This window comes from Ahaetulla prasina, chromosome 7 (assembly GCF_028640845.1).
Source record: "Ahaetulla prasina isolate Xishuangbanna chromosome 7, ASM2864084v1, whole genome shotgun sequence".
Classification (NCBI taxonomy): Eukaryota; Metazoa; Chordata; class Lepidosauria; order Squamata; family Colubridae; genus Ahaetulla; species Ahaetulla prasina.
The window spans coordinates 33073915-33097076 of record NC_080545.1 but is presented as its reverse complement, the minus strand read 5'-3'; the positions used below and the strand labels follow the sequence as shown (position 1 = coordinate 33097076).

The window sequence follows — 23162 nt, the reverse complement described above, 5'->3', positions numbered from 1 at the left end:
AAGATTTTGAATAGCTCAGCTGGAATACTGTCTCCTCCACTAGCTTTGTTGTTGCTCAGATTTCCTAAAGCCCATTTGACTTCACATTCTAGGATGTCTGGCTCAAGGTCAGTGACCACCCCATCGTGGTTATCAGGGACGTTAAGCTCATTCTTGTATAGTTCTTCTGTGTAATTTTGCCACCTCTTCTTAATCTCTTCTGCTTCTGCTTCTGCCTGTCCATAGTTCTTCAGGCACTCTGTCTATCAGATCTAATTCCTTAAATCTATTTGTCATCTCAGGGATATGATTTAGTTCATACCTGAGTGGTCTGGTGCTTTTTCCTACTTTTTTCAGTTTAAGCCTAAATTTTGCAAGAAGAAGCTCATGATCTGAGCCACAGTCAGCTCCTGATCTTGTTTTTACTGACTGTATAGAGCTTCTCCATCTTTGGCTGCAGAGCACATAGTCAATCTGATTTCTGTGTTGACTGTCTGTTGATGTCCATATGTAGAGTCGTCTCTTAGGTTGTTGGAAAAGAGCGTTTGCTATGACCATCATATTATCTTGACAGAATTCTATCAGCCTGTGCCCTGCTTCATTTTGTACTCCAAGGCCAAACTTGCCTGTTATTCCGGTAATCTTTTGGCTTCCTACATTAGCATTCCAATCTCCCATGATGATAAGGACATCATTTTTTGGTGTTAATAGAATAGAATAGAATTTTTTATTGGCCAAGTGTGAATGGACACACAAGGAATTTGTCTTGGTGCATATGCTCTCAGTGTACATAAAAGAAAAGATACGTTCATCAAGGTACAACATTTACAACACAATTGATGGTCAATATATCAATATAATCAATATAAATCATAAGGATTGCCAGCAACAAAGTTACAGTCGTAAGTGGAAAGAGATTGATGATGGGAACGATGAGAAGATTAATAGTAGTGCAGATTCAGTAAATAGTTTGACAGTGTTGATGGAATTATTTGTTTAGCAGAGTGATGGCCTTCAGGAAAAAACTGTTCCTGTGTCTAGTTGTTCTGGTGTGCAGTGCTCTATAGTGTCGTTTTGAGGGTAGGAGTTGAAACAGTTTATGTCCAGGATGTGAGGGATCTGTAAATATTTTCACGGCCCTCTTCTTGATTCGTGCAATATACAGGTCCTCAGTGGAAGGCAGGTTGGTAGCCATTATTTTTTCTGCAGTTCTAATTATCCCCTGAAATCTGTGTCTTTCTTGTTGGGTTGCAGAACTGAACCAGACAGTTATAGAGGTGCAAATGACAGACACAATAATTCCTCTGTAGAACTGAATCTGCAGCTCCTTGGGCAGTTTGAGCTTACTGAGCTTACAGCTTGTTTTCAAGATGGCGCCGACGAAGGCTGCCTCGGTGAAATGCTCTCTAATTGTTAATTCTATCAGGTGCTGTAGGGCTTCATAGAACCAGTCAATTTCATCCTCTTCAGCACCAGTGGTTGGGGCATGGACTTGAACTACTGTGATATTGAATGGTTTGCCTTGGATTCGAACTGAGATCATTCTGTCATTTTGGGGATTGTATCCCAGTATTGCTTTTCCTACTCCTTTATTGACTATGAAGGCTACTCTATTTCTTCTGAGGGATTCTTGCCTGCAGTAGTATACCTGATGGTCATCTGAATTAAATTCACCCATTCGTGTCCATTTTAGTTCACTGATTCCTAAGATGTCAATGTTCAGTCTTGTCATCTCTTGTTTGACCAGATCCAGCTTGCCTTGATTCATGGATCTTACATTCCAGGTTCCTATGGAGAAAAAATCTTTACAACATTGGACTTTCCTTTCACTACCAGATACATCCACAACTGAGCGTCCTTTTGGCTTTGGCCCAGTCGTTTCATTCTTTCTGGCGCTACTAGTACTAGCCCTCTGCTCTTCCCCAGCGTCATATCTTTTTTCCTTTTGGTCCTTTCCATGGGGTTTTCATGGCAAAGATACTGGAGTGGGCTGCCATTTCCTTCTCCAGTGGGTCATGTTTTGTCAGAACTCTCCGCTATGACCTGTCTGTCTTGGGTGCCCCTGCACTTCATTGAGCTATGCAAGCCCCTTCGCCACAACAAGGCAGTAATCCATGAAGGGTTTGAAGAGTTGGCCACACGCATCCATGACTGGGTACGTGTCGCCAATTCAACCATCACTCACATCAATAGGCACTTCATCTGGCCCCTCCCCTCCCAGCCAGTCCTTGTCATACCCTGCCTCAACATATCTATAGTTCTGTAAAAACATTTCTATGTATGCACATGCACGTTATGGCGGCGGCGTTTTGATCCTCGCGGAGGCAGCGGCTGGGTGATCTCGCGGCGATGCCGTTCTGCCAGCCGCCGGGCTGCTTGGGTTCCGGCTCCTGGTTGGTGAGCTTCTCGGCTGCCGAGAGCGAGGTTTTTGGACCTCATTGGGCTCTCGGCTGCTGAGTTTGGAGCCGGAGGAGCAGTGGACGGCGGCGGCCATGTTGGGGGGAGTGGAGAACACCTGGATTAGCTCAGACTGACTCAGCTGTTCTTTGGAATGTCGGCCGTCTTGACAACCGCCGGGCTGCTTGGCCTCCGGCCCCGGACTTTTGATCTTCTCGGTGGTCGAGGGTGAGGTCTTTTGACCTCATTGGGCTCTCGGCCGGTGAATATGGAGCTGGAGGATGATTGAGCAGCGGATGGCGGCAGCCATGCTGGGGTGGTGTGAGGAGATGCCCCAGCCTGTTTCAGCTGTTTATGGCTGTTTTGGCCGTGGAGAATACCAACGTGTCGGGAGAACTTCGATATGTTGTGAGCTGGGCCGCAGGTAACATCAGCGGCGGTATGTTGGGCCGTCGGGCGGTACCCTCATGGGCCTGGATATCGCCCCCCCCTCATGGGCCTGAACATCGCTGGAGTATCGCCCCATTCCCTTCCCGCAGTTTGTCTTTTGGCCGTGGCCTGCCGTGCCGCTATTACCATTCAGCGGCATGTTATCTCGGTCGCTCTCTCCATCAGTAACTGATAGGCGGCCCGGCCTGGACATTTTTAACAACGGCATGCTGGTCCCATATTGGGCCCAGTGGCATAAACTGCGGTTTAATGGTGGCGGTATTGACGGCATTGACGGCATCGGCAAATGTCGTTCCAATCACCGTACCGCACGGGTTCTGCCCCGTGATGGTGCTTTGCCGGGAATCCAAGTGAGAGACCTTTTTTATCCGACTGCCGATTTTCCACCTTAGCAGCCGAGGGATCAACCGAGGGAATACTGTCATACCAGCTTCCGAGAGGGAGGTCCTTGGATTTGGACTGGACCCCCGGATCCGTTGGTTGTCCTGGACCCTTTGGATTTCTACAGACTATGGCCCATACGGTTGACCGTTTAATATTGGGTCTTGGTGAACTATCGGAACGACTGGAACATCTTTGCCGATTAGGGATGGACACTCTTTTGCCATTTTATTGACTACTCCTCCATGAGATCCTCGTCTGCCGAACTATTACGACTGTGAGGTTCCCCCGCCTCGCAGGAATGGCCCTCCAAGTTATCGAGGGCTTACCTTAACGAAGGGTCTTGGGACCCAGAGAGGTGGCATGCGGCCAAGAAGAATTTGTTGGGTTTTTTAAATAGATTTGTAAATAAGGGTTTTTTAAAGGGGGGGAGGGATATGACGGGTGGGGGAAAGAACCCGTCGGGGAGGAATCCAGCCCCTGTGCTGGTTCGCGGCATCAGGGCATCTGGTCTGAAGGCAGGGGGGGAGGGGTTCGTTCCAGGATTAGAGGGTTGTTCCATCTGTACGGTAAGTGGGAGAGGCAGATATGGCGGAGGGGGGGGGCGTATCGAGTGTTGGGAGCACGTGCTAGCTGCTTGAAAGCGATCACGTGCTCTGGCCCCTCAGTCCCTACCCGTTCCTTGGGCGGCCATGACCCTCAGAGCTTGGATCTTCGGTTGATGTTATGTAATGTCCGGTCCATGGTTAATAAAGCTCCCCTGATTTGTGACCTTATTCAGGGGGAGTCCGCGGACCTTATGGGCATTATGGAGACCTGGCTGGGCCCAGAGGGGGGGGTTCCCCTTGTCGAGCTGTGCCCTCCGGGTTTCCGAGCATTTCCTCAACCGAGGGCCCAAGGTAGGGGTGGGGGGGTGGCGGTTGTCATTAAGGAGGATCTAGAGCCGAGGGAGGCCACTGTTCCTCAGATTGCCGGCTGTGAATCCCTCTATGTGAGGTGGGGCCATAGGAATCAGTTGGGCTTGTTGATCGTGTACCTGGCTCCTTGCTGCGTGAACACAGCCCTGCCCGAGCTGTTGGAGGTACTTGCCGGTGTGGCGGTTGAGACCCCCAGTCTTATGGTTATGGGGGATTTCAACCTGCCATCAGCTGGCTTGTCATCGACTGCAGCTCGGGAGTTCCAGGCTTCCATGACGGCCTTGGACCTGATTCGAGTAAACGATGGCCCTACACACATGGGAGGAGGCACGCTGGATTTAATTTATATCTCTGGACAGTGGTTAAATGATCTGGAATTAGATGACTTAGCAACAGAACCATTCTCATGGACAGATCATTTTCTCCTTCGCCTAGACCTCCGAACCGCCACCCACCATCGCAGGGAGACGGAACCTATACGTTGGTTCCGTCCCAGGCACCTGATGGACCCTGAGAGGTTCCTGACGGAGCTTGGGCCAATTCCTGAGGATCTGGCCCACGGCTCGACTGAGGAACTAGTTGCGGCCTGGGAACAGGCCGCGGCTGGGGCCTTGGACCGTGTCGCACCTTTGCGGCCTCTGACCCGGCGCAGGTCTCGTCCGGCCCCTTGGTTCTCTGAGGGGCTGAGGGAGATGAAACGTCGGAGAAGACGCCTAGAGAGCACCTGGAGGTCCAGTCGTTCCGAAGCTGATCGGACACTAGTTAGGTCCTATTCTAGGACCTACCTAGTAGCAATGAAGGAGGCGAGGCATTCTTACGCCTCCACCCTCATTGCGTCAGCCGCCCGGCCGCCCTGTTTCAGGTGTCCCGCTCCCACCTTCATCAGGAGGTGCGGGATGACCCTTTGCAGGGACGTGCCGAGGAGTTTAGTGGTTATCTATACGATAAAATCGCTCAGCTCCAGGATGGTCTGGACCAAGCGAGGGAGAGGAGGCATGTCTTGTCGAGTCTGTTTGGGATGAGTTTGACCCTGTGGCTCCCGAGGACGTGGACAGGTTGTTGGGGAGGCTTCACGCCACTACATGTTTACTGGACCCGTGTCCTTCCTGGCTAGTACTGGCCACTCAGGAAGTGACACGAGGTTGGCTCCAGGGGATTATCAACGCTTCTTTGTTGGAAGGGGTTTTCCCTGCCGCCTTGAAAGAGGCGGTGGTGAGACCCCTCCTCAAGAAGCCCTCCCTGGACCCAGCTATTTTGGGTAATTATCGTCCGGTCTCCAACCTTCGCTTCGTTGTGAAGGTTGTAGAGAGTGCTGTGGCGCGACAGCTACCCCAATACCTGGATGAAGCCGTCTATCTAGACCCATTCCAGTCGGGCTTCCGACCCGGATACAGCACGGAGACAGCTTTGGTCGCATTGGTGGATGATCTCTGGAGGGCCAGGGACAGGGGTTATTCCTCTGCCCTGGTCCTATTAGACCTCTCAGCGGCTTTTGATACCATCGACCATGGTATCTTGCTGCGCCGGTTGGGGGGATTGGGAGTGGGAGGCACCGTGTATCGGTGGTTCTCCTCCTATCTCTCTGACCGATCGCAGACGGTGTTGACAGGGGGGCAGAGGTCGACCGCGAGGGGCCTCACTTGTGGGGTGCCGCAGGGGTCGATCCTCTAACCCCTTCTGTTCAACATCTATATGAAGCCGTTGGGTGAGATCATCAGTGGCTTTGGGGTGAGATACCAGCAGTACGCTGATGACACTCAGCTGTACTTTTCCACCCCGGGCCACCCCAATGAAGCTGTCGAAGTGCTGTCCCGGTGTTTGGAAGCCGTACGGGTCTGGATGGGGAGAAACAGGCTCAAACTTAATCCCTCCAAGACGGAGTGGCTATGGATGCCGGCGCCCCGATTCAGTCAGCTGCAGCTGCAGCTGACTGTTGGAGGCAAGTTATTGGCCCCAAAGGATAGGGTGCGCAACTTAGGTGTCCTCCTGGATGAACGGCTGTCGTTTGAAGATCATTTGACGGCCGTCTCCAGGAGGGCCTTCCATCAGGTTCACCTGGTTCGGCAGTTGCGCCCCTTCCTTGATCGGGATGCCTTGTGCACAGTCACTCATGCGCTCGTTACCTCTTGCTTGGATTATTGTAATGCTCTCTACATGGGGCTCCCCTTGAGGTGCACTCGGAGGCTTCAGTTAGTCCAGAATGCAGCTGCGCGGGTGATAGAGGGAGCTTCGCGTAGCTCCTGCGTAACACCGCTCCTGCGCAGACTGCACTGGCTACCTGTGGCCTTTCGGGTGCACTTTAAGGTTTTGGTTACTACCTTTAAAGCGCTCCATGGCTTAGGGCCTGGGTACTTACGGGACCGCCTGCTGTTACCGCATGCCTCCCACCGACCCGTACGCTCTCACAGAGAGGGACTTCTCAGGGTGCCGTCCGCCAAGCAATGCCGGCTGGCGGCCCCCAGGGGAAGGTCCTTCTCTGTGGGGGCTCCCACCCTCTGGAACGAACTTCCCCCGGGTTTACGCCAAAACCTGACCTTCGGACCTTCCGCCGCGAACTGAAGACACATCTTTTTATTCGCGCGGGGCTGGCTTAAATTTTATTGATTTTTAAATTTTCTATTAGTAATTTTACGGATTTTTAGTTTTTTATATATTTTAAAGTTTTTTTAGGCCAATTATAAAATAAGTTTTTTAATTAGTATTTTAAATTGTATATTGTATTGTCTGTTTTTACTTTGGCTGTACACCGCCCTGAGTCCTTCGGGAGAAGGGCGGTATAAAAATCGAATTAATAATAATAATAATAATAATAATAATAATAATAATAATAATAATAATAATAATAATAATAATAGTTCACCTTTTTTCAACTTTATTATCTGCATCTACGTACTATAGATGTACTTTCATGGACTAAAAGGAGGAAATGGCTCACATGCTTTGCCCAAGAGTGTGATAGGCCGGTCACAAAACAGGTTTTTGAGTGTCTGTCACAAAGAAGGAGGAGCAATATATTTTCCAAAGAAGCAGACGGTAAAACAATAAGCAATAGATGGAAATTGAACAAAGAGAGAAGCAACCTAAAATTGAGGAGAAACTTCCTGACAATGAGAACAATTAACCAGTGGAACGACTTGTCTCCAGACATTCTGGATGCTTGATAATTGGAAGTTTTTAAGAAAAAACTGGACAGCCATTTCAAATGGTATAGGGTCCCCTCAAAAGTCCCTTCTAAGTCTTATTCTGTTATTCTGACACCTTTCCCAGGCCCTCCATTCAGATTTTGGCATCCTCAGTTTTCCTGCCTGAGCAGAGGGTTGGACTAGAAGACCTCTAAAGTCCCTTTCAACTCTGTTATTCCATTATTCCTGAGAAACACACACACACACACACACACACACACACACACACACTCAACTTAAGCAAATTCCCTTGTTTTGGAGACTTTAGAATCAGAAAGTACCTTGGAACAGTGGTGGGCTGCAAATTTTTAACAACTGGTTCTGTGCCCTAATAACTGGCTGGGTGGGCGTGGCTGGGTGGGCGTGGGCAGGGGGCGTGACAGCACTCAGCCTCCTACAGCACACTGCCAGTCAATGGGGCACGGGGGTTAATTACAAAATGTGGGCTTTGTTTTGTGACGTCCAGACTCAGTGAGCAAGGGGTGTGAACTGTACAGAAAATACACTTCTGTTTCATTATGAAGAAATATCCCCAAAGTCAGATGAACACTAAACGTAGACTGACTTTTAGCTACACATCTTCCTAGCAAATAGCAAATTTTGAAGCTCCAGATAAAGAGGATTCAATTTAGGATGAGTAACCACAGTTTGCATGTTGGAGATTCCTAAAGGAAAGCTGGGAAACTCTGTATTTTAAAGAACATTTGAGGGAGGGATGCAGAATAGCCCTTCTCTGCCTGAGGCTATAGAGACCTGGCACCAATCAAAACACTGTTTGTGAAGCAACTGATCAGCATTGACAAGGTAAGCCACTAGTATATGAAAATAAGAGCAAACTCCTCTCCCTTCTAGTATTGATGTTGTTACTTGGTAATGAAACATCTACAAGAAAACTATCAAGCTCAGAGAGCACCAAGGACCCCACAGTTCAACCCTGAGCTACAAATATTCTCTTCTATCAATAAACAATTTTTGGTTAGAGGGACTCAGAGCCTGCCTTATATGAGATGGCTCCCAGTGAATTTCATTTTAAATTTTAATATGATTTCTGTAAATAAGGAATGTAGAATTATAATGACTATTTGATCCTTCATACATCAAAAAAATACAAAGCTAAGGGATAAACAAATAAAAAACAGATATGAAAAAAGAAAAGATTAAGAAAAGAAAAAGAGTGAAAGTGTAAGAAAGAAAGAGAAAAAAAGGAAAACTGAAAAAGAATGCTTCCAAGTTTCTTTGGTACAGATATAAGTACAAAATATATCAAACTCTTACTCTAAGATTAACATTTGTCTATATTATTTCCATAATCTCATATCTAATCATCAATGCACAGATTAACTTTTAATTTCAGTTTCTCACAAAAAGTCCAGTAATGGTTCATATCGTTTTAATCACTATTAGGGAAACCACAACTCATTTATTTAATTGCACCAAACTCTAAATAAAACAGGAATGGAAAATCCTAAACTGTAGTGTAGACCTATGCTTCTTAACTTTGGCAACTTTAAGGTGCATGGACTTCAATTCCCAGAATTCCACAGGCAGCATGAAGTTCACTCATCTTAAACTTGCCAAGACTGAAAAATGCTGATCCGCAGATAAGGATTTCCATTCCTTTTTACTGGTTCCTATTTACTTAATGAGCAATCATAATGCAAAATCTCCACTTCCACCAGTCCAGAGCAATCACCATTTCCTCACTAACCTGCTTTCCAGCTCCATTCTCCTGCTTGCAGGGCAACAAAAGACCATGTGACTACCAGTTTTTTAAAAAACTTCAGTCAGACCTTCCAACTTGGGGGGGGGGGCAGGAGAGATATCCTGAAGTTGGAAGATCTGATTGAAGTTTTTTTAAAAAAAGTGGTTGTCACATGGTCTTTTGTTGCCCTGCATGACAGAGAACTGAGCTGGAAAGCAAGTTAGTGAGGGAATGGTGGTTGCTGCAGGAATCTGCAGTAAGCTCTCCAGGTTAAAAACGGACTGCAGGGGTGGAGGTCGCAGCCTTCCAGCTGATTGGTTCAGCTGGTCCATTTGCAGCCTCCCAGCTGACCAGTGCAGCTCTCAATCATGCCCCTGCAGTTTCCCCATCCTCAATAGTAAGCCCCAGTAGGCAGGGATGGGCCAGCCAATAATTTAACAACTGGTTTGGCCGAAGAGGTGTCAATCAGTTGAATCCCACCACTGCACACTCATACCTCTACTATGTATTGAGAACCAATTTGGTGTACTGGTTAAGGCATCAGGCTGCAAAACAGAAGCCATGAATCTAGTTCTTCCTTAGGCGCAAAGCTGGGCTGGGTCAATTATCAGCTTAAGTAATTTTGGCTGATCTCTCTCAGTCCTAGGAAGCAGGCAATGGAAAACCACTCTTGAAATATAGTCAAGAAAACTGCAGGGACTAACCTATGCAGTTGCTAGGAGTTAACACTGACCTTAAGGCACAAAATAAATAAATAAAAATCTGTACTGTATCTGTATCTGTATATTATATTATATAATATAATAATATAATATAAGAACATAAGAATAACATAAGAATATAATATAAGAACCCTAACAATAAGTACAAGCTTGATGGACATTACCTTACAGATGACCCCCACCCTGTTAAAGACCTTGGAGTTTTCATATCAAATGACCTAAGTGCCAAAGCCCACTGCCACTACATAGCAAAAAAGGCTCTAAGAGTTGTAAACCTAATTTTACACAGCTTCTTTTCCAAAAACTCTACACTACTAACCAGAGCATACAAAACATTTGCTAAACCTATTCTTGAATACAGCTTACCTGTCTGGAACCCATACCACATCTCTGACATTAATACAACTGAACACGTCCAGAAATATTTTACAAGAAGAGTTCTCCGCTCCTCTGAAAACAACAAAATACCTTATACCACCAGACTTGAAATCCTGGGATTAGAAAATTTAGAACACCGCCGACTCCAGCAAGACCTGTGTTTAACATACAGAATCATCTATTGCAATATCCTTCCTGTAAAAGACTAGAGCAATAATACAAGAGCAAACAATAGATTCAAACTTAATGTTAACCTCTTCAACCTTGACTGCAGAAAATATGACTTTTGTAACAGAGTTGTTAACGCTTGGAACTCACTACCTGACTCTGTAGTCTCTTCTCAAAATCCCAAAAACTTCAACCAAAAACTGTCTACTATTGACCTCACCCCATTCCTAAGAGGTCTATAAGGAGCGTGCATAAGAGCACAAAAGTGCCTACCGTTCCTGTTCTGTTGTTCCCTTCATTATATCAAATTAATATAGTTGTTGCATACTTTTGCTTATATATATGTTTTATGATGTGTTGTTGTTTTATATCAATGTTTGCGTATACTGTTGTGACAAAATTAAAAAAAAAATTAAAAAATGGAATCATGTTATATAGATATATTTGAATTGGCTGCCTAACAATCAATTGGTTAAATCTTGATATATGGAACAAGATTTTATGGAATTATTCAATACTGTAGTGAGGGAAGGGTTTGTCCTTAAAAAACTAACCTAAGAAAGAGTAGAATAAATATCATACAAATTATAAATGGGATGCAAATGATTTTCAAAACATTATCAATCAACAGTAATAAATCACAGAGAATGTTTCAAGGTATTACAAAACAAAGATAAATATAAGAATACAATTTTATATGCATGATCACCAAATGTATGTAGCATCTTGTTTGTTTAGAAACTGATGTTTTCAGCTCGACATCTTGTCAAGAGGAGCTCTTGTTTGCTTGCGAGAATTATGTCATCTCACATCTCCAGTCACCTTTCTGATCCTTCAGGTTCTGTATGTAGTTTTTATGATATGCCAATGTCTGAAGCTCTTGCTTTCAGCCTCTGCAAATTTGTACTTTCCTTCTCTCTTTTACATACTCTGGTGCTTCCCACCATTCACTGAAGTAATTTAAATGTCACTTTTCTGCTTCTCTCACAGTATTCTCACAGTCTCGCATCAGGTTTGTATTACTGTACCTGCTGCTGCTATAGTGCAATAATCATGTCTGATTTAAATTGAAAAATATAGTGTACAATTCATTTTCTAAAACAAAAAATATGTGTTGTTGACTTCTTGTATTGCTTAGGGATGGCAATCCCTGAATTCCCAATTGTTATCATTAACTGAATCCCACTGTTGTTAGGCAAAGCAAGTTCTTACTGGCTTTCCACAACCAAAGTTAATGGGGAATCTGGCAGGAAGTTGCAAGTTCCAGGCCTCTAGGTAAGTAAGCGTCTACTGCTGGTGGGGGAGAGCGTGAAGGGGCATGGAGGAAGTCAGGGAGAGTGCACAAGAATTTCTACACAGAGCGAGGAGTGAGTGGAAGAATGTAAGGAGATATGCAGTAGGATCATTGTGGGTTGGGCGAGAGTTGTGGTGTATACAGTCCTGTGCAAGTGGGTAGCATGATATGAACACAGAGGGTCTGTGGAATGGTGCACAGGTTGGGGCGACTTATCCCAGTGGCATTCAACCTTCTCTGCTAGCTTCCCCATTGACATTCTGGAGAAGCTAGCTGGGAAGTTTGCAAAAGGCAACTATGTGATTGCAGGCCACTTGGCAACTGGTTGTAAGTGCTGGGATGGCCAGAACTCTAAAGACCCATCATTTTGTCCAACACCATTGTAACTACAGTCACTAACTGAATGGTCATAAATTGAGGATGGCATATCCAAGAACCTAAAAAAAAACTATAATAGGCACCTTAAATTATACCAATCAGCAGGCAAGCAATGATACTCATCCACACTGAGACACCTATTTCTTCTTAACTATTCCTCATTTACATTATTTTTAAAAAACCATTAGAGGAAATTGTTAGTTTTATTCCATGACAGTCTCCATGACAACAGTCTAATTAATCCCCATCAATCTGGCTTTGGTTTTCTTCACTGAACTTGTACTCCTCAACTTCATTTCATGTGTCATCTCTGCTAAGCACTGGATGAAGGTCACTTGTAGGTATGGTTATTCTTCATGAAAAACATCATTTAATGTATGTAAGCATTCTTCTTACTTGCTGGTTTTCGTTCCTTTTTTTGGTTACCAATGAACATTTTCTATTCATCATATTTATGTATTACTATCCATTATTTATAGAAATGAGCTAACAGATAAACTAACAATTTAAACAAAAATGCTTATGTAACTTCAGTAGCTAATTTATTTTGATTGTGGATGAATCAAACATGCATCTCTCCCAACATTGTTTGCATTACAGGTAGTCTTTGACTTACGACCACAATTGAGCCCAACTTTACTGATGTGCCTCTCATCTTTTTGTAGCATTTATTTATTGATTCATTTTTATTATTTGCTTCATGAATTACTTTGCTCCAGAGGTTTTAGGCACATATAAAATCCAGCCCAATATACAACGTAATATAATGAAACCAAACTAATCAATATAGACATCTTAATCAGCAAAAGCAATCCAAAAAAGGTTTTAATTGAAAGTGGGGGTATTCTTCTTGATGAGTAGACTATTGAAAGGAAGGTGAGCTGGCATGCAAAAGTGCTTCTCATATTATGCATGTATATGATGTAATGTGGAAAAAAAGAAAATGGTTCTGTTTACTCTTAAGGTGTTTTGTTTTCTCCAGAACGATCATTCAGAATGTAGTATGAAATTTCTTTTCTTCTCTTTATTCCTTCCCTCCCTGTCTACTTTCTCAAGATTGCTGTGTACACTGTATTTTGGCCTGCTTGTTCTGTGAATTCGTCACCCTCTGTGGCCTCATCCTGGAGCAAACCTCATGTGGAATCTGCCCAGGGGTGGCCTCAGTGGTGGGATTCAAATTTTTTAACAACCGGTTCTATGGGCATGGCTTATGTTGGAGCATGGCTTGGTCATGTGACTGTGTGGGTGTAGTTAGCTGGTCATATGACAAGGTGGCCATGGCTATGTGCATAGGAACTACTCAGAGGGCTAAAAAAAAGTTATTTCTGACTAGTCCTCGCACTTTTCACTGGTCATCGCACTTATGACCATCCTCATATTTATGCCGTTGTAGCATTCTTAACCATGTCACTCATTTCACAACTGCTTCTCTTCACCACGGTTACAAGATAGGGCACAAAACGTAAAATATGAGAACAGTCGTAAGTGTGAGGACTGGTCAAAAGTGCAAGGACAGGTCAAAAATAACTTTTTCAGCCCTCTGAGTAGTCACTATGCACATAGGGACTACCCACAGGGCTGAAAAAAGTGATTTCTGACAAGTCCTCGCACTTATGACTAGTCATCATTTATGCCTATTGCAGCATTCTTTTTTTTTTTTTTTTTATTCAAAAAGTTTTACAAAATTTTTTTTCCCCCTTTCCCCCCCTCCTCCCCCCTCCCTTCACAACCCCTCCCCCGACTTCCGGAACGAGCACAAGGTATAGTTAAAATAAAACAAACATATGCTAAAAATTTTCATCCCAACTTAATTGTACCCTACAATCATCAATTCCTAACTTCCCCAAAAGCAATCAAAATAATACATCATAATCATTCAAAACAGTCTGATAACTCTTAGTCTGATATCTACGTTGAATATAGTCAATCCATTTTTTCCATTCCTTTAAGTATCTTTCTTGCGTATTGTCTTTCAAAAAGGCTGATATCTTCGCCATCTCAGCCAAATTGGCAACTTTCAATATCCATTCTTGTATTGTTGGTACTTCTTTTTTCTTCCAATATTGTCCTATTAGTAATCTTGCTGCAGTTATTAGATTTAAAATCAATTTAGTCTCAATTACTGTACAATCCGTAATAATTCCCAACAAGAAAAATTGCGGCAGGAACTTTATCTTCTTTTTCAGAACATTTTGTAAAATCCACCAAATTTTTATCCAAAAGGCCTTTATGTCCTTACAAGTCCACCAAATGTGAAAATATGTAGCGTCATCACAATTACATCTCCAACATTTTGCTTGCATTTCTGGATACATACGATAATTTTTAGGATCTAGATGCCATCTATAAAACATTTTATAAAAATTTTCCCTCAGATTCTGTGCCTGCGTGAATTTAACATTTCTAACCCAAATTTTTTCCCACGTTTCCAATAATATTGGCTCCTGAAAATTTTGTGCCCACTTTATCATACAGTCCTTTACCAAATCCCTTTCAGAATCTATTTCAAGTAACACATTATACAATCTCTTTATATGCTCCTGAGACTGATTTCTAATTTGCTTTACCAAATTTCCCTCGTTCTGCTCTATACCAATTTTCTGATCTCCCTTCCATCTAGCACGTAGTTGCTCATATTGAAACCAAGTATAATTTTTCCCTTCCTCTCTTAATACTTGCAGAGATTTTAACTGCAAATTACCTCTTTCAGTATACAAAAGATCTTTATATGTAATCATTTCCTGATTCTGTTCTATGTTTATATTTTCTACTGTATGTCTAGGACTTGCCCATATAGGAACCTTATAATTTAATTTATAAGAGTATTTTTCCAAACACAGAAGGGCATTTCTTAGCACATGATTTTTAAAGGCCTTATCCACTTTTTGTCTTAAATTAAATATGCATGCCATCCATATAGCAAATCATAACCTTCTATATTCAAAATTCTGTCCTCTGTTAAATTAAACCAATCACTTATTGCAGAGAGCAGCTGCTTCATAATATAATTTAAAATTAGGCATTTTAAACCTCCCTTTCCGAGAATCTTGAATTATTTTCATTTTAACCTAGCTTTTTACCTTCCCATATAAATTTGTTAATTCCTTCTGCCATTCCTCAAGATTCTTATCTTTCTTATTGTCTTTCAAAAAGGCTGATATCTTCGCCATCTCAGCCAAATTGGCAACTTTCAATATCCATTCTTGTATTGTTGGTACTTCTTTTTTCTTCCAATATTGTCCTATTAGTAATCTTGCTGCAGTTATTAGATTTAAAATCAATTTAGTCTCAATTACTGTACAATCCGTAATAATTCCCAACAAGAAAAATTGCAGGAACTTTATCTTCTTTTTCAGAACATTTTGTAAAATCCACCAAATTTTTATCCAAAAGGCCTTTATGTCCTTACAAGTCCACCAAATGTGAAAATATGTAGCGTCATCACAATTACATCTCCAACATTTTGCTTGCATTTCTGGATACATACACGATAATTTTTTAGGATCTAGAAGCCATCTATAAAACATTTTATAAAATTTTCCTCAGATTCTGTGCCTCGTGAATTTAACATTTCTAACCCAAATTTTTTCCCACGTTTCCAATAATATTGGCTCCTGAAAATTTTGTGCCCACTTTATCATACAGTCCTTTACCAAGTCCCTTTCAGAATCTATTTCAAGTAACACATTATACAATCTCTTTATATGCTCCTGAGACTGATTTCTAATTTGCTTTACCAAATTTCCCTCGTTCTGCTCTATACCAATTTTCTGATCTCCCTTCCATCTAGCACGTAGTTGCTCATATTGAAACCAAGTATAATTTTTCCCTTCCTCTCTTAATACTTGCAGAGATTTTAACTGCAAATTACCTCTTTCAGTATACAAAAGATCTTTATATGTAATCATTTCCTGATTCTGTTCTATGTTTATATTTTCTACTGTATGTCTAGGACTTGCCCATATAGGAACCTTATAATTTAGTTTATAAGAGTATTTTTTCCAAACACAGAAGGGCATTTCTTAGCACATGATTTTTAAAGGCCTTATCCACTTTTTTGTCATAAATTAAATATGCATGCCATCCATATAGCAAATCATAACCTTCTATATTCAAAATTCTGTCCTCTGTTAAATTAAACCAATCACTTATTGCAGAGAGAGCAGCTGCTTCATAATATAATTTAAAATTAGGCATTTTAAACCTCCCTTTCCGAGAATCTTGAATTATTTTCATTTTAACCCTAGCTTTTTTACCTTCCCATATAAATTTGTTAATTCCCTTCTGCCATTCCTCAAGATTCTTATCTTTCTTAATTATTTGTATCATCTGAAAGAGGAATAAAAATCTAGGTAAAACATTCATTTTAATAGCAGCAATTCTCCCAACAAAGATAATTGCAATTTTTCCAAACAATCAACTCCTTCTGAACTTTTGCCATAAAACCTCATAGTTATTCTTATACAATTTCACATTTGACGTAATATAAACCCTAAGTACTTAACCTTCTTTACAATTTCAAATCCTGTTACTTCCTCTAGTTTTTCTTTCTGTTGTCTGGCCATATTTTTATTATCACTTTTGTCTTTTCTGATTTACCTTAAACCCTGAGACATTCCCATATTGATCAATTATTTCCAACAAAGATTTACTAGAATTTATAGGGTTTGTTAAAGTAATCACCAAATCATCTGCAAAAGCTCTTAACTTATATTCATACTGTCTAACTCTAATTCCTCTATCTCCTTTACTTCGTATTTTATCCAATAATGGTTCTAGAGTTAAAATAAACAATAATGGTGATAAAGGACATCCCTGTCTTGTTCCTTTCGCAATCTTAAAAGGTTCTGTTAAACTACCATTGATTATAATCTGTGCTGTTTGCTCTCCATAAATTGCCTAATTATTCTTAAAAACCATCTCCAAATTGCATCTTTTCTATTAATTTAAATAAAAATCCCAATGCAATCGATCAAAAGCTTTCTCTGCATCGAGAAAATAAATGCTGGAATAAAATTTTTCTTTTCTAAGTACTCCAGTAAATTAACAATCTGCCTAACATTATTCCTCATCTGTCTCCCTTTTATAAATCCAGATTGATCATTATGAATTCTTCGCTGCAGAATCAACATTAATCTATTAGCTATTATTTTAACAAAAATCTTATAATCATTATTTAAAAGTGAGATTGGCCTATAATTCCCAGGTTTAGAACAATCCTGTTCCTCTTTTGGTATCAATGAAATAAAAGAGGTTCTCCATGAGGGGGGAATTCCCCCTCCTAGTTGTATCTGATTAAATAATTCCTTAAGTGGACCTAACATCTCATCCTGTAAATTCCTATAATAACTAACTGTGAGCCCATCCGTACCAGGAGCTTTCCCCATTTTTAATTGTTTAATTACCAAAATAATTTCTTCCGAAGTTATAGGCCGATTCAGTTCATCCGTTTGTTCTAAAGTTAAATTTTTAACCTTATATTCCTTCAAATAATTATCAATATCCCTATTCAATATATTATCTTTAAGATATAAATTTGTATAATATTCTAAAAAAGCTTTTTTAATTTTATCCTGTTGATATCTCTCTTTACCTTTATATTCTATTTTTTCTATAGTACGTTGTTTTTGTCTTTTCCTTAAAGTGTATGCTAACCACCTACCAGGTCTATTTGCGTTACAAAAAGTATTATGTTTGGCATATTGTATATTTGTTGCCACCTGATCAGCCATTATCATATTAAATTGATTCTGTAGTAACTTTATTGCATCTTTAAGTTTTTGATCATGTGGATTATGTATTAATAATTGTTGTTTCTTATAAATTTCCTCTTCTAAATACCTACGCTGTCTTTGTTGCTTATTTCTCTGTCTATTATTAAGATATATTAATACACCTCTCATAAAAGCTTTACTGGAGTCCCAAACCATTTCTATCGATGTTTCATTATTCAAATTATAATCAAAAAATTCTTTCATCTGCTTTTTACATTGATTTACATTATCCTGATATCTAAACAAATTTTCATTTAATCTCCAAGTTCTTCTACCCTCTTTTCCATATTGCAATTCCATCCAAACAGGACTATGATCAGACAAACATCTTGGAAATATCTTAGTTTTCTTCACCCTAAAAAGCAAATCATTAGAAATTAAAATAAAATCAATACGTGAGAAGGATTGATGCCTATCAGAAAAAAAAGTATAGTCTCTTTCCTCCAAATTCCGCAGTCTCCATACATCTCTTAACTCAAAATCTTCTATCATATCAAAAAAGGATTTAGGCAGCTTTGCATGTGCAGGTATCTTCTTGGAAGAAATTCTCTTGTCCTTTCGTGTATCTATTACTCCATTCCAATCTCCCAATATAATGCACGATTTATAATCCCATAGATTCAACTTATCATATAACATTCTATAAAATTTTTCTTGTTGCTGATTGGGTGCATATATACCAAGCAAGAGAGTCCTTTTTGTTTCTATTGTAAGTTCAATAGCAATATATCTTCCGTGAATATCTGCCTCTATTAACTTGGCTGGTATATCTTTTCTCAAATAAACCACTATGCCATGTTTTTTCTCCAAAGCTGAAGCAACAAAATGTTTACCTAACTTTGAGTTTATTAGGTACTTTTGATCTGATAATTTAATATGCGTTTCTTGTAAGCAAATAACATCATTTTAAATTGTTTCAAATAATGAAATATTTTTCTTCTCTTCTGAGCTGAGTTCAAACCATTGACATTCCAAGTCAAGATTTTATTTGCCATTACTGGGCTGCTGAAGCCTTTGAGCAATCAACTGAAGATCGTCCTCCCGTATCTTGGCCGTGCTCCTCCACCGCTTCTGTAGCAGAATCCTGAACTTTACTTTGAGTTTGTTGCTCCTTTTCTTTACGCAAGGGCTCCCTCGTCAGTCTTTGTTCTTGTGGTTGTTCCTCTGATGGTAACATCACTGGAATCACCTCAGCTTCCACACCCATTTGAGTCTCTTGAATTCTTTTTTCTATTATTTCTATTTCAAATTTCAACACTGTAGAAAGAAAATCTTTGGCCTTAAGCACTGTGTCAATACAATGTCTCCTTCCTTGATAATACACTGTCAAGCCAACTGGAACCTCCCATCTAAATTGAATCTGGTATTTCTTAAGTTCTTGAGTGAAAAATGTAAAGTCCTTTCTATCCCTTAACATCTTGGGAGGAATCTCTTTCAAAACCTTCAACTCCTGTTCCCTATTTTCAAGTTTTTCTGAAAAGCAACTTGCAAAATTTGATTCCTCACTGTTCTTTTCAAAAAATAAACCACAATGTCTCTAGGAAGTTTCTTTTGCCTAGCAATCCAAGAATTAACTCTATAAATTTTGTCAATTTGATAAGCAACCTCTTGTGGATCAAGTTCAATAAATTCAGCCAGAGCTTCTGATAAAAATTTTTTTAAATCTTCCCCTTTGTCCTCATTCAAACCTCTAATTCTCAGAGCTCCTTCCATCATTCTATACTGCATCACCACCACTTGATCTTCATTTTTATCCAATTTGATTTGCATTCCCCCCATTCTATTTTCTATTTGTTGATTTGACTGAACAATTTCTTGCACCTCCTCCTCCACCTCCTCCAGTCTTTTTGCCAAACCTTGAAAAGCCATCAAGATATCTTCTCTTATTTTTTTATTATTCTCTTTTATTTCTTCTCTTATTTTCTCATTATTATCCATAATCTCCTTAAACCTTTCTTCAAACACTTTCCCTTGCTCTTTAATCAGATCTTCTAAAGCTGGTTCAGAACCCCTTCTGCCCCCAGTCTTAGGTGGTTTAGTAGCCATTTCAGTTTTAAAATTCACAAAATATAAGTCTAGAAACTTCTCTTTTCCCCTTTAAGTATAGGAGAGCTCAGTTCACTTCATTAAAATCCACACATAACATTTCTTATCTTCTTAATTGCACAGACTGTTTGAAATTCCATTCGTCACTTTCACTCCCGTTCAGGCGCCATCTTTAAGAGTCAATTAAAACAAAGGAAAAAATTTTTTCTCTTTTTTAGAAGGTAGAAGTCAGGAAATCAAAAATACTTGCAATCCAATAACTGTCCGCTGGCACTCATTCCGTCTGCTTAAAGAGATCCATAAAGATAAGACAATTAGCAGAGATGGACACTTTCTTCTTTTCCTGCTTTTGCAGAAGCGCACTGAAGTCGGAGCTTATGGCAGGAATATTTATGGGACCCGTCGACCCTTTGAAGCTCTGCTTAATTAAAACAAAGCCTCTGGGGAGGTCTACCAACATTTCCTGCTGCTCTTATCTTCCCCTTTCATCCAGGGAAAAAGATTAAAGCCGGCTTTTCCTGGCTTTACGATGTTCAGTGCGGAGCCCCTTTAATTAGGGCTCAGCGAAGAGGTGGAGCCACCCGGAAGTCTCCTATTGCAGCATTCTTAACAACCATGTCAGTCATTTCACAATGAGTGCTTCATGTGACCGGGTAGGCATGGCCAGGTGGTCATGTGACATAGCTTCTTTGCCCTAATGACAGTTTGTTGCAATGGTCGTAAGTGTGAAAAACAGTCATAAGTCACTTTTTCAGTGCCATTGAAACTATTGTAAGTCAAGGATTACCTGTACAAAAATACAAAAAGCTTCTTTGCTTGCAAAAAGCTGCCCTAAATACCAATCATTAGATTAGAAATACCTGCAAATTGGAGTTACAAATCAGGCAGGGTGTCAGAACACCTTGACAAATAAAAATAGTTAAAATGCAAGGATAACTATCAGCAACCAACTCTTGCTCATAAAGTGAAACCCTTTAGCACTAGAGAGGTCATTTAAGCTCTCCAGAATGAACCAAAGGAGCAAACAGAGTATCTGTTGCTTGTTAAACCAATTACCAGAACAAATAGACACAGGAACTAGTCAGATATTTGAAGCAGCTTCTTTTCAGGAACAGAGATTAACTTTTTCTTTCCAAACAAAGCTAAATAGGGAAAATTATCTCATCATCAAGCACAGAATTAAACTTCACCAAAAGCCAGTTTTAGACTGAAAGTCAGAAAGGGTTATGTAAACTCACGTTTGAATGTCAATCTTTCTAGCTAGCCAATAAGCCTTGCTGAATGTCACTCAGCTTGGTTCTTTATCATTAAAAGCTTCTGCTTTGTTATTCAATTATTTCTTCAAAGTGCTGATCATTGCATCCTGGCCAGAAGAATTCCAACAGGGGAGTATTTCCTCCCAACAGTGGTGTAAAAAGCTTAAAATAACCCTTCCCCTTTAAGAAAGTCAAGAAAAGAAAAGAAAACTCTGAGAAGCTCCAGAACCAGAAGTATTGCCAAGAATGTAATAAGGGTTAATGGAGAGGCACTTTTTTGTAAGCAGGGCAATAAAGATTAGACTAGAAAACAACACAGAAAGTTGTAATTCCTTACAGGATTAAGCCTGTAAAGTGGAAAAAAACAAAAGGAGATTTCTTTTAACAACCAGTCTTACATATAGGAAAAAAGAACCCAAACACTAAGTACATACTAGATGGACATTACCTTACAGATGACCCCATTCCCGTCAAAGACCTTGGAGTTTTCATGTCAAATGATCTAAGTGCCAAAGCCCACTGCAACTACATAGTAAAAAAAGCTCTAAGAGTTATAAACCTAATCTTGTGTAGCTTCTTTTCCAAAAACACCACACTACTAACCAGAGCATATAAAACATTTGCTAGACCAATTCTAGAATACAGCTCGCCCGTTTGGAACCCACACCACATCTCTGACATCAATACAATTGAACGTGTCCAGAAATATTTTACAAGAAGAGTTCTCCATTCCTTTGAAAACAACAAAATACCTTATCCCACCAGACTTGAAATCCTAGGCTTAGAAAACTTGGAACTCCGTCGCCTTCGACAAGACCTAAGTTTAACTCACAGAATCATCTATTGTAATGTCCTTCCTGTTAAAGACTACTTCAGCTTCAATTGCAATAATACTAGAGCAACCAATAGATTTAAACTTAATGTCAACCGCTTTAATCTAGATTGCAGAAAATATGACTTCTGTAACAGAATCATCAGTGCTTGGAATACTTTACCTGACTCTGTGGTCTCTTCCCATAATCCTAAAAGCTTTAACCAAAAACTCTCTACTATTGACCTCACCCCATTCCTAAGAGGACCATAAGGGGCGTGCATAAGTGCACAAACATGCCTACCTTTTCTGTCCTATTGTTTTTTCTTTTCTTCTTCCTATATACATATATGCTTATACCTCCTTATATTTACTCATATATGTGTTTATATATTATATAATCTTTTTGTATGATACCTACATATATTGTTATGACAAAATAAATAAATAAATAAATAAATAAATAAATAAATAAATAAATAAATAAATAAATAAATAACTGCTTAACTACTTAACAAGGTTCTCAGAACTGCTTAACTACTTAACAACCAGTTCTACCAAACCGGTGAGGACCAGTAGAATCCCACCACTGGGTGGCCTGCTGCTGTGGGGAAGAAATGGGAGATGACTGCAATTGCCCATGTGACATGGACTGTGGCATTATGGATGCCTGTTATGAATCAGCAGACTGTTTAGAAATCTGTATAGAATGTTGTGGGATTTGTTTCCCATCATAAGTTTCTATTTATTCTGGTTTTTGTTGTTGAATTTTGAAAAACTAGAGAGAGCTGTTCTCGGCATCTCTCTATTTCTAAGAAATTCTTTCAAAAGACACTATTAAATGTCCTCACAGCAATTGCTACACACTATTAATCTCAGTGAAAAATTGAAGAGAATTTTTGAATATTAGGCCATAGGGAATAAATGCAGGACAAATTCACACAAATGAAACAATTTGATGGTTGTATCTGGAAAAAGAAAGAAGGGATAACTTCTTTGAATTTTTGTTATTTGATCTTCCTTTTTATAACTGGACAATCAAACAAGAAAATTTACTTTAATGATTTTTGCTTAGAGAAATTTGTAATTATTTTCAAGCAAATACAATTTGTTATGTCTTAAATATATTTTACGTTAACAGGAAGGCAAATTAATTTATCTGCTCTAGTTGTATTATTAAGGTCTGAAGAATAATCTTGTTCATATTTTATAGTACAGACTAGTGCATGTCTATTCTAAGTAATGACTGCAGCTTTAAAGTACTATTTACTTCTATAATTTTTTCATACCATATGTAATATTATAAAGAGAGCAGCATAGTGGTGTA

At 40.2% G+C, this 23162-nt stretch overlaps 1 protein-coding gene across 1 annotated transcript in view; it reads left to right on the top strand.

Moving 5' to 3' along the window:
* The window catches only part of MDFIC (MyoD family inhibitor domain containing), a 29635-nt gene extending 7063 nt beyond the window's left edge, over positions 1–22572 (top strand). Inside the window, 4 exon segments of the mRNA XM_058190576.1 lie at positions 11544–11551; positions 13005–13102; positions 14024–14036; positions 22415–22572. Coding sequence (XP_058046559.1) covers positions 11544–11551; positions 13005–13102; positions 14024–14036; positions 22415–22572 — 277 coding nt within the window.
* The last annotated feature ends 590 nt before the right edge of the window (positions 22573–23162 follow it).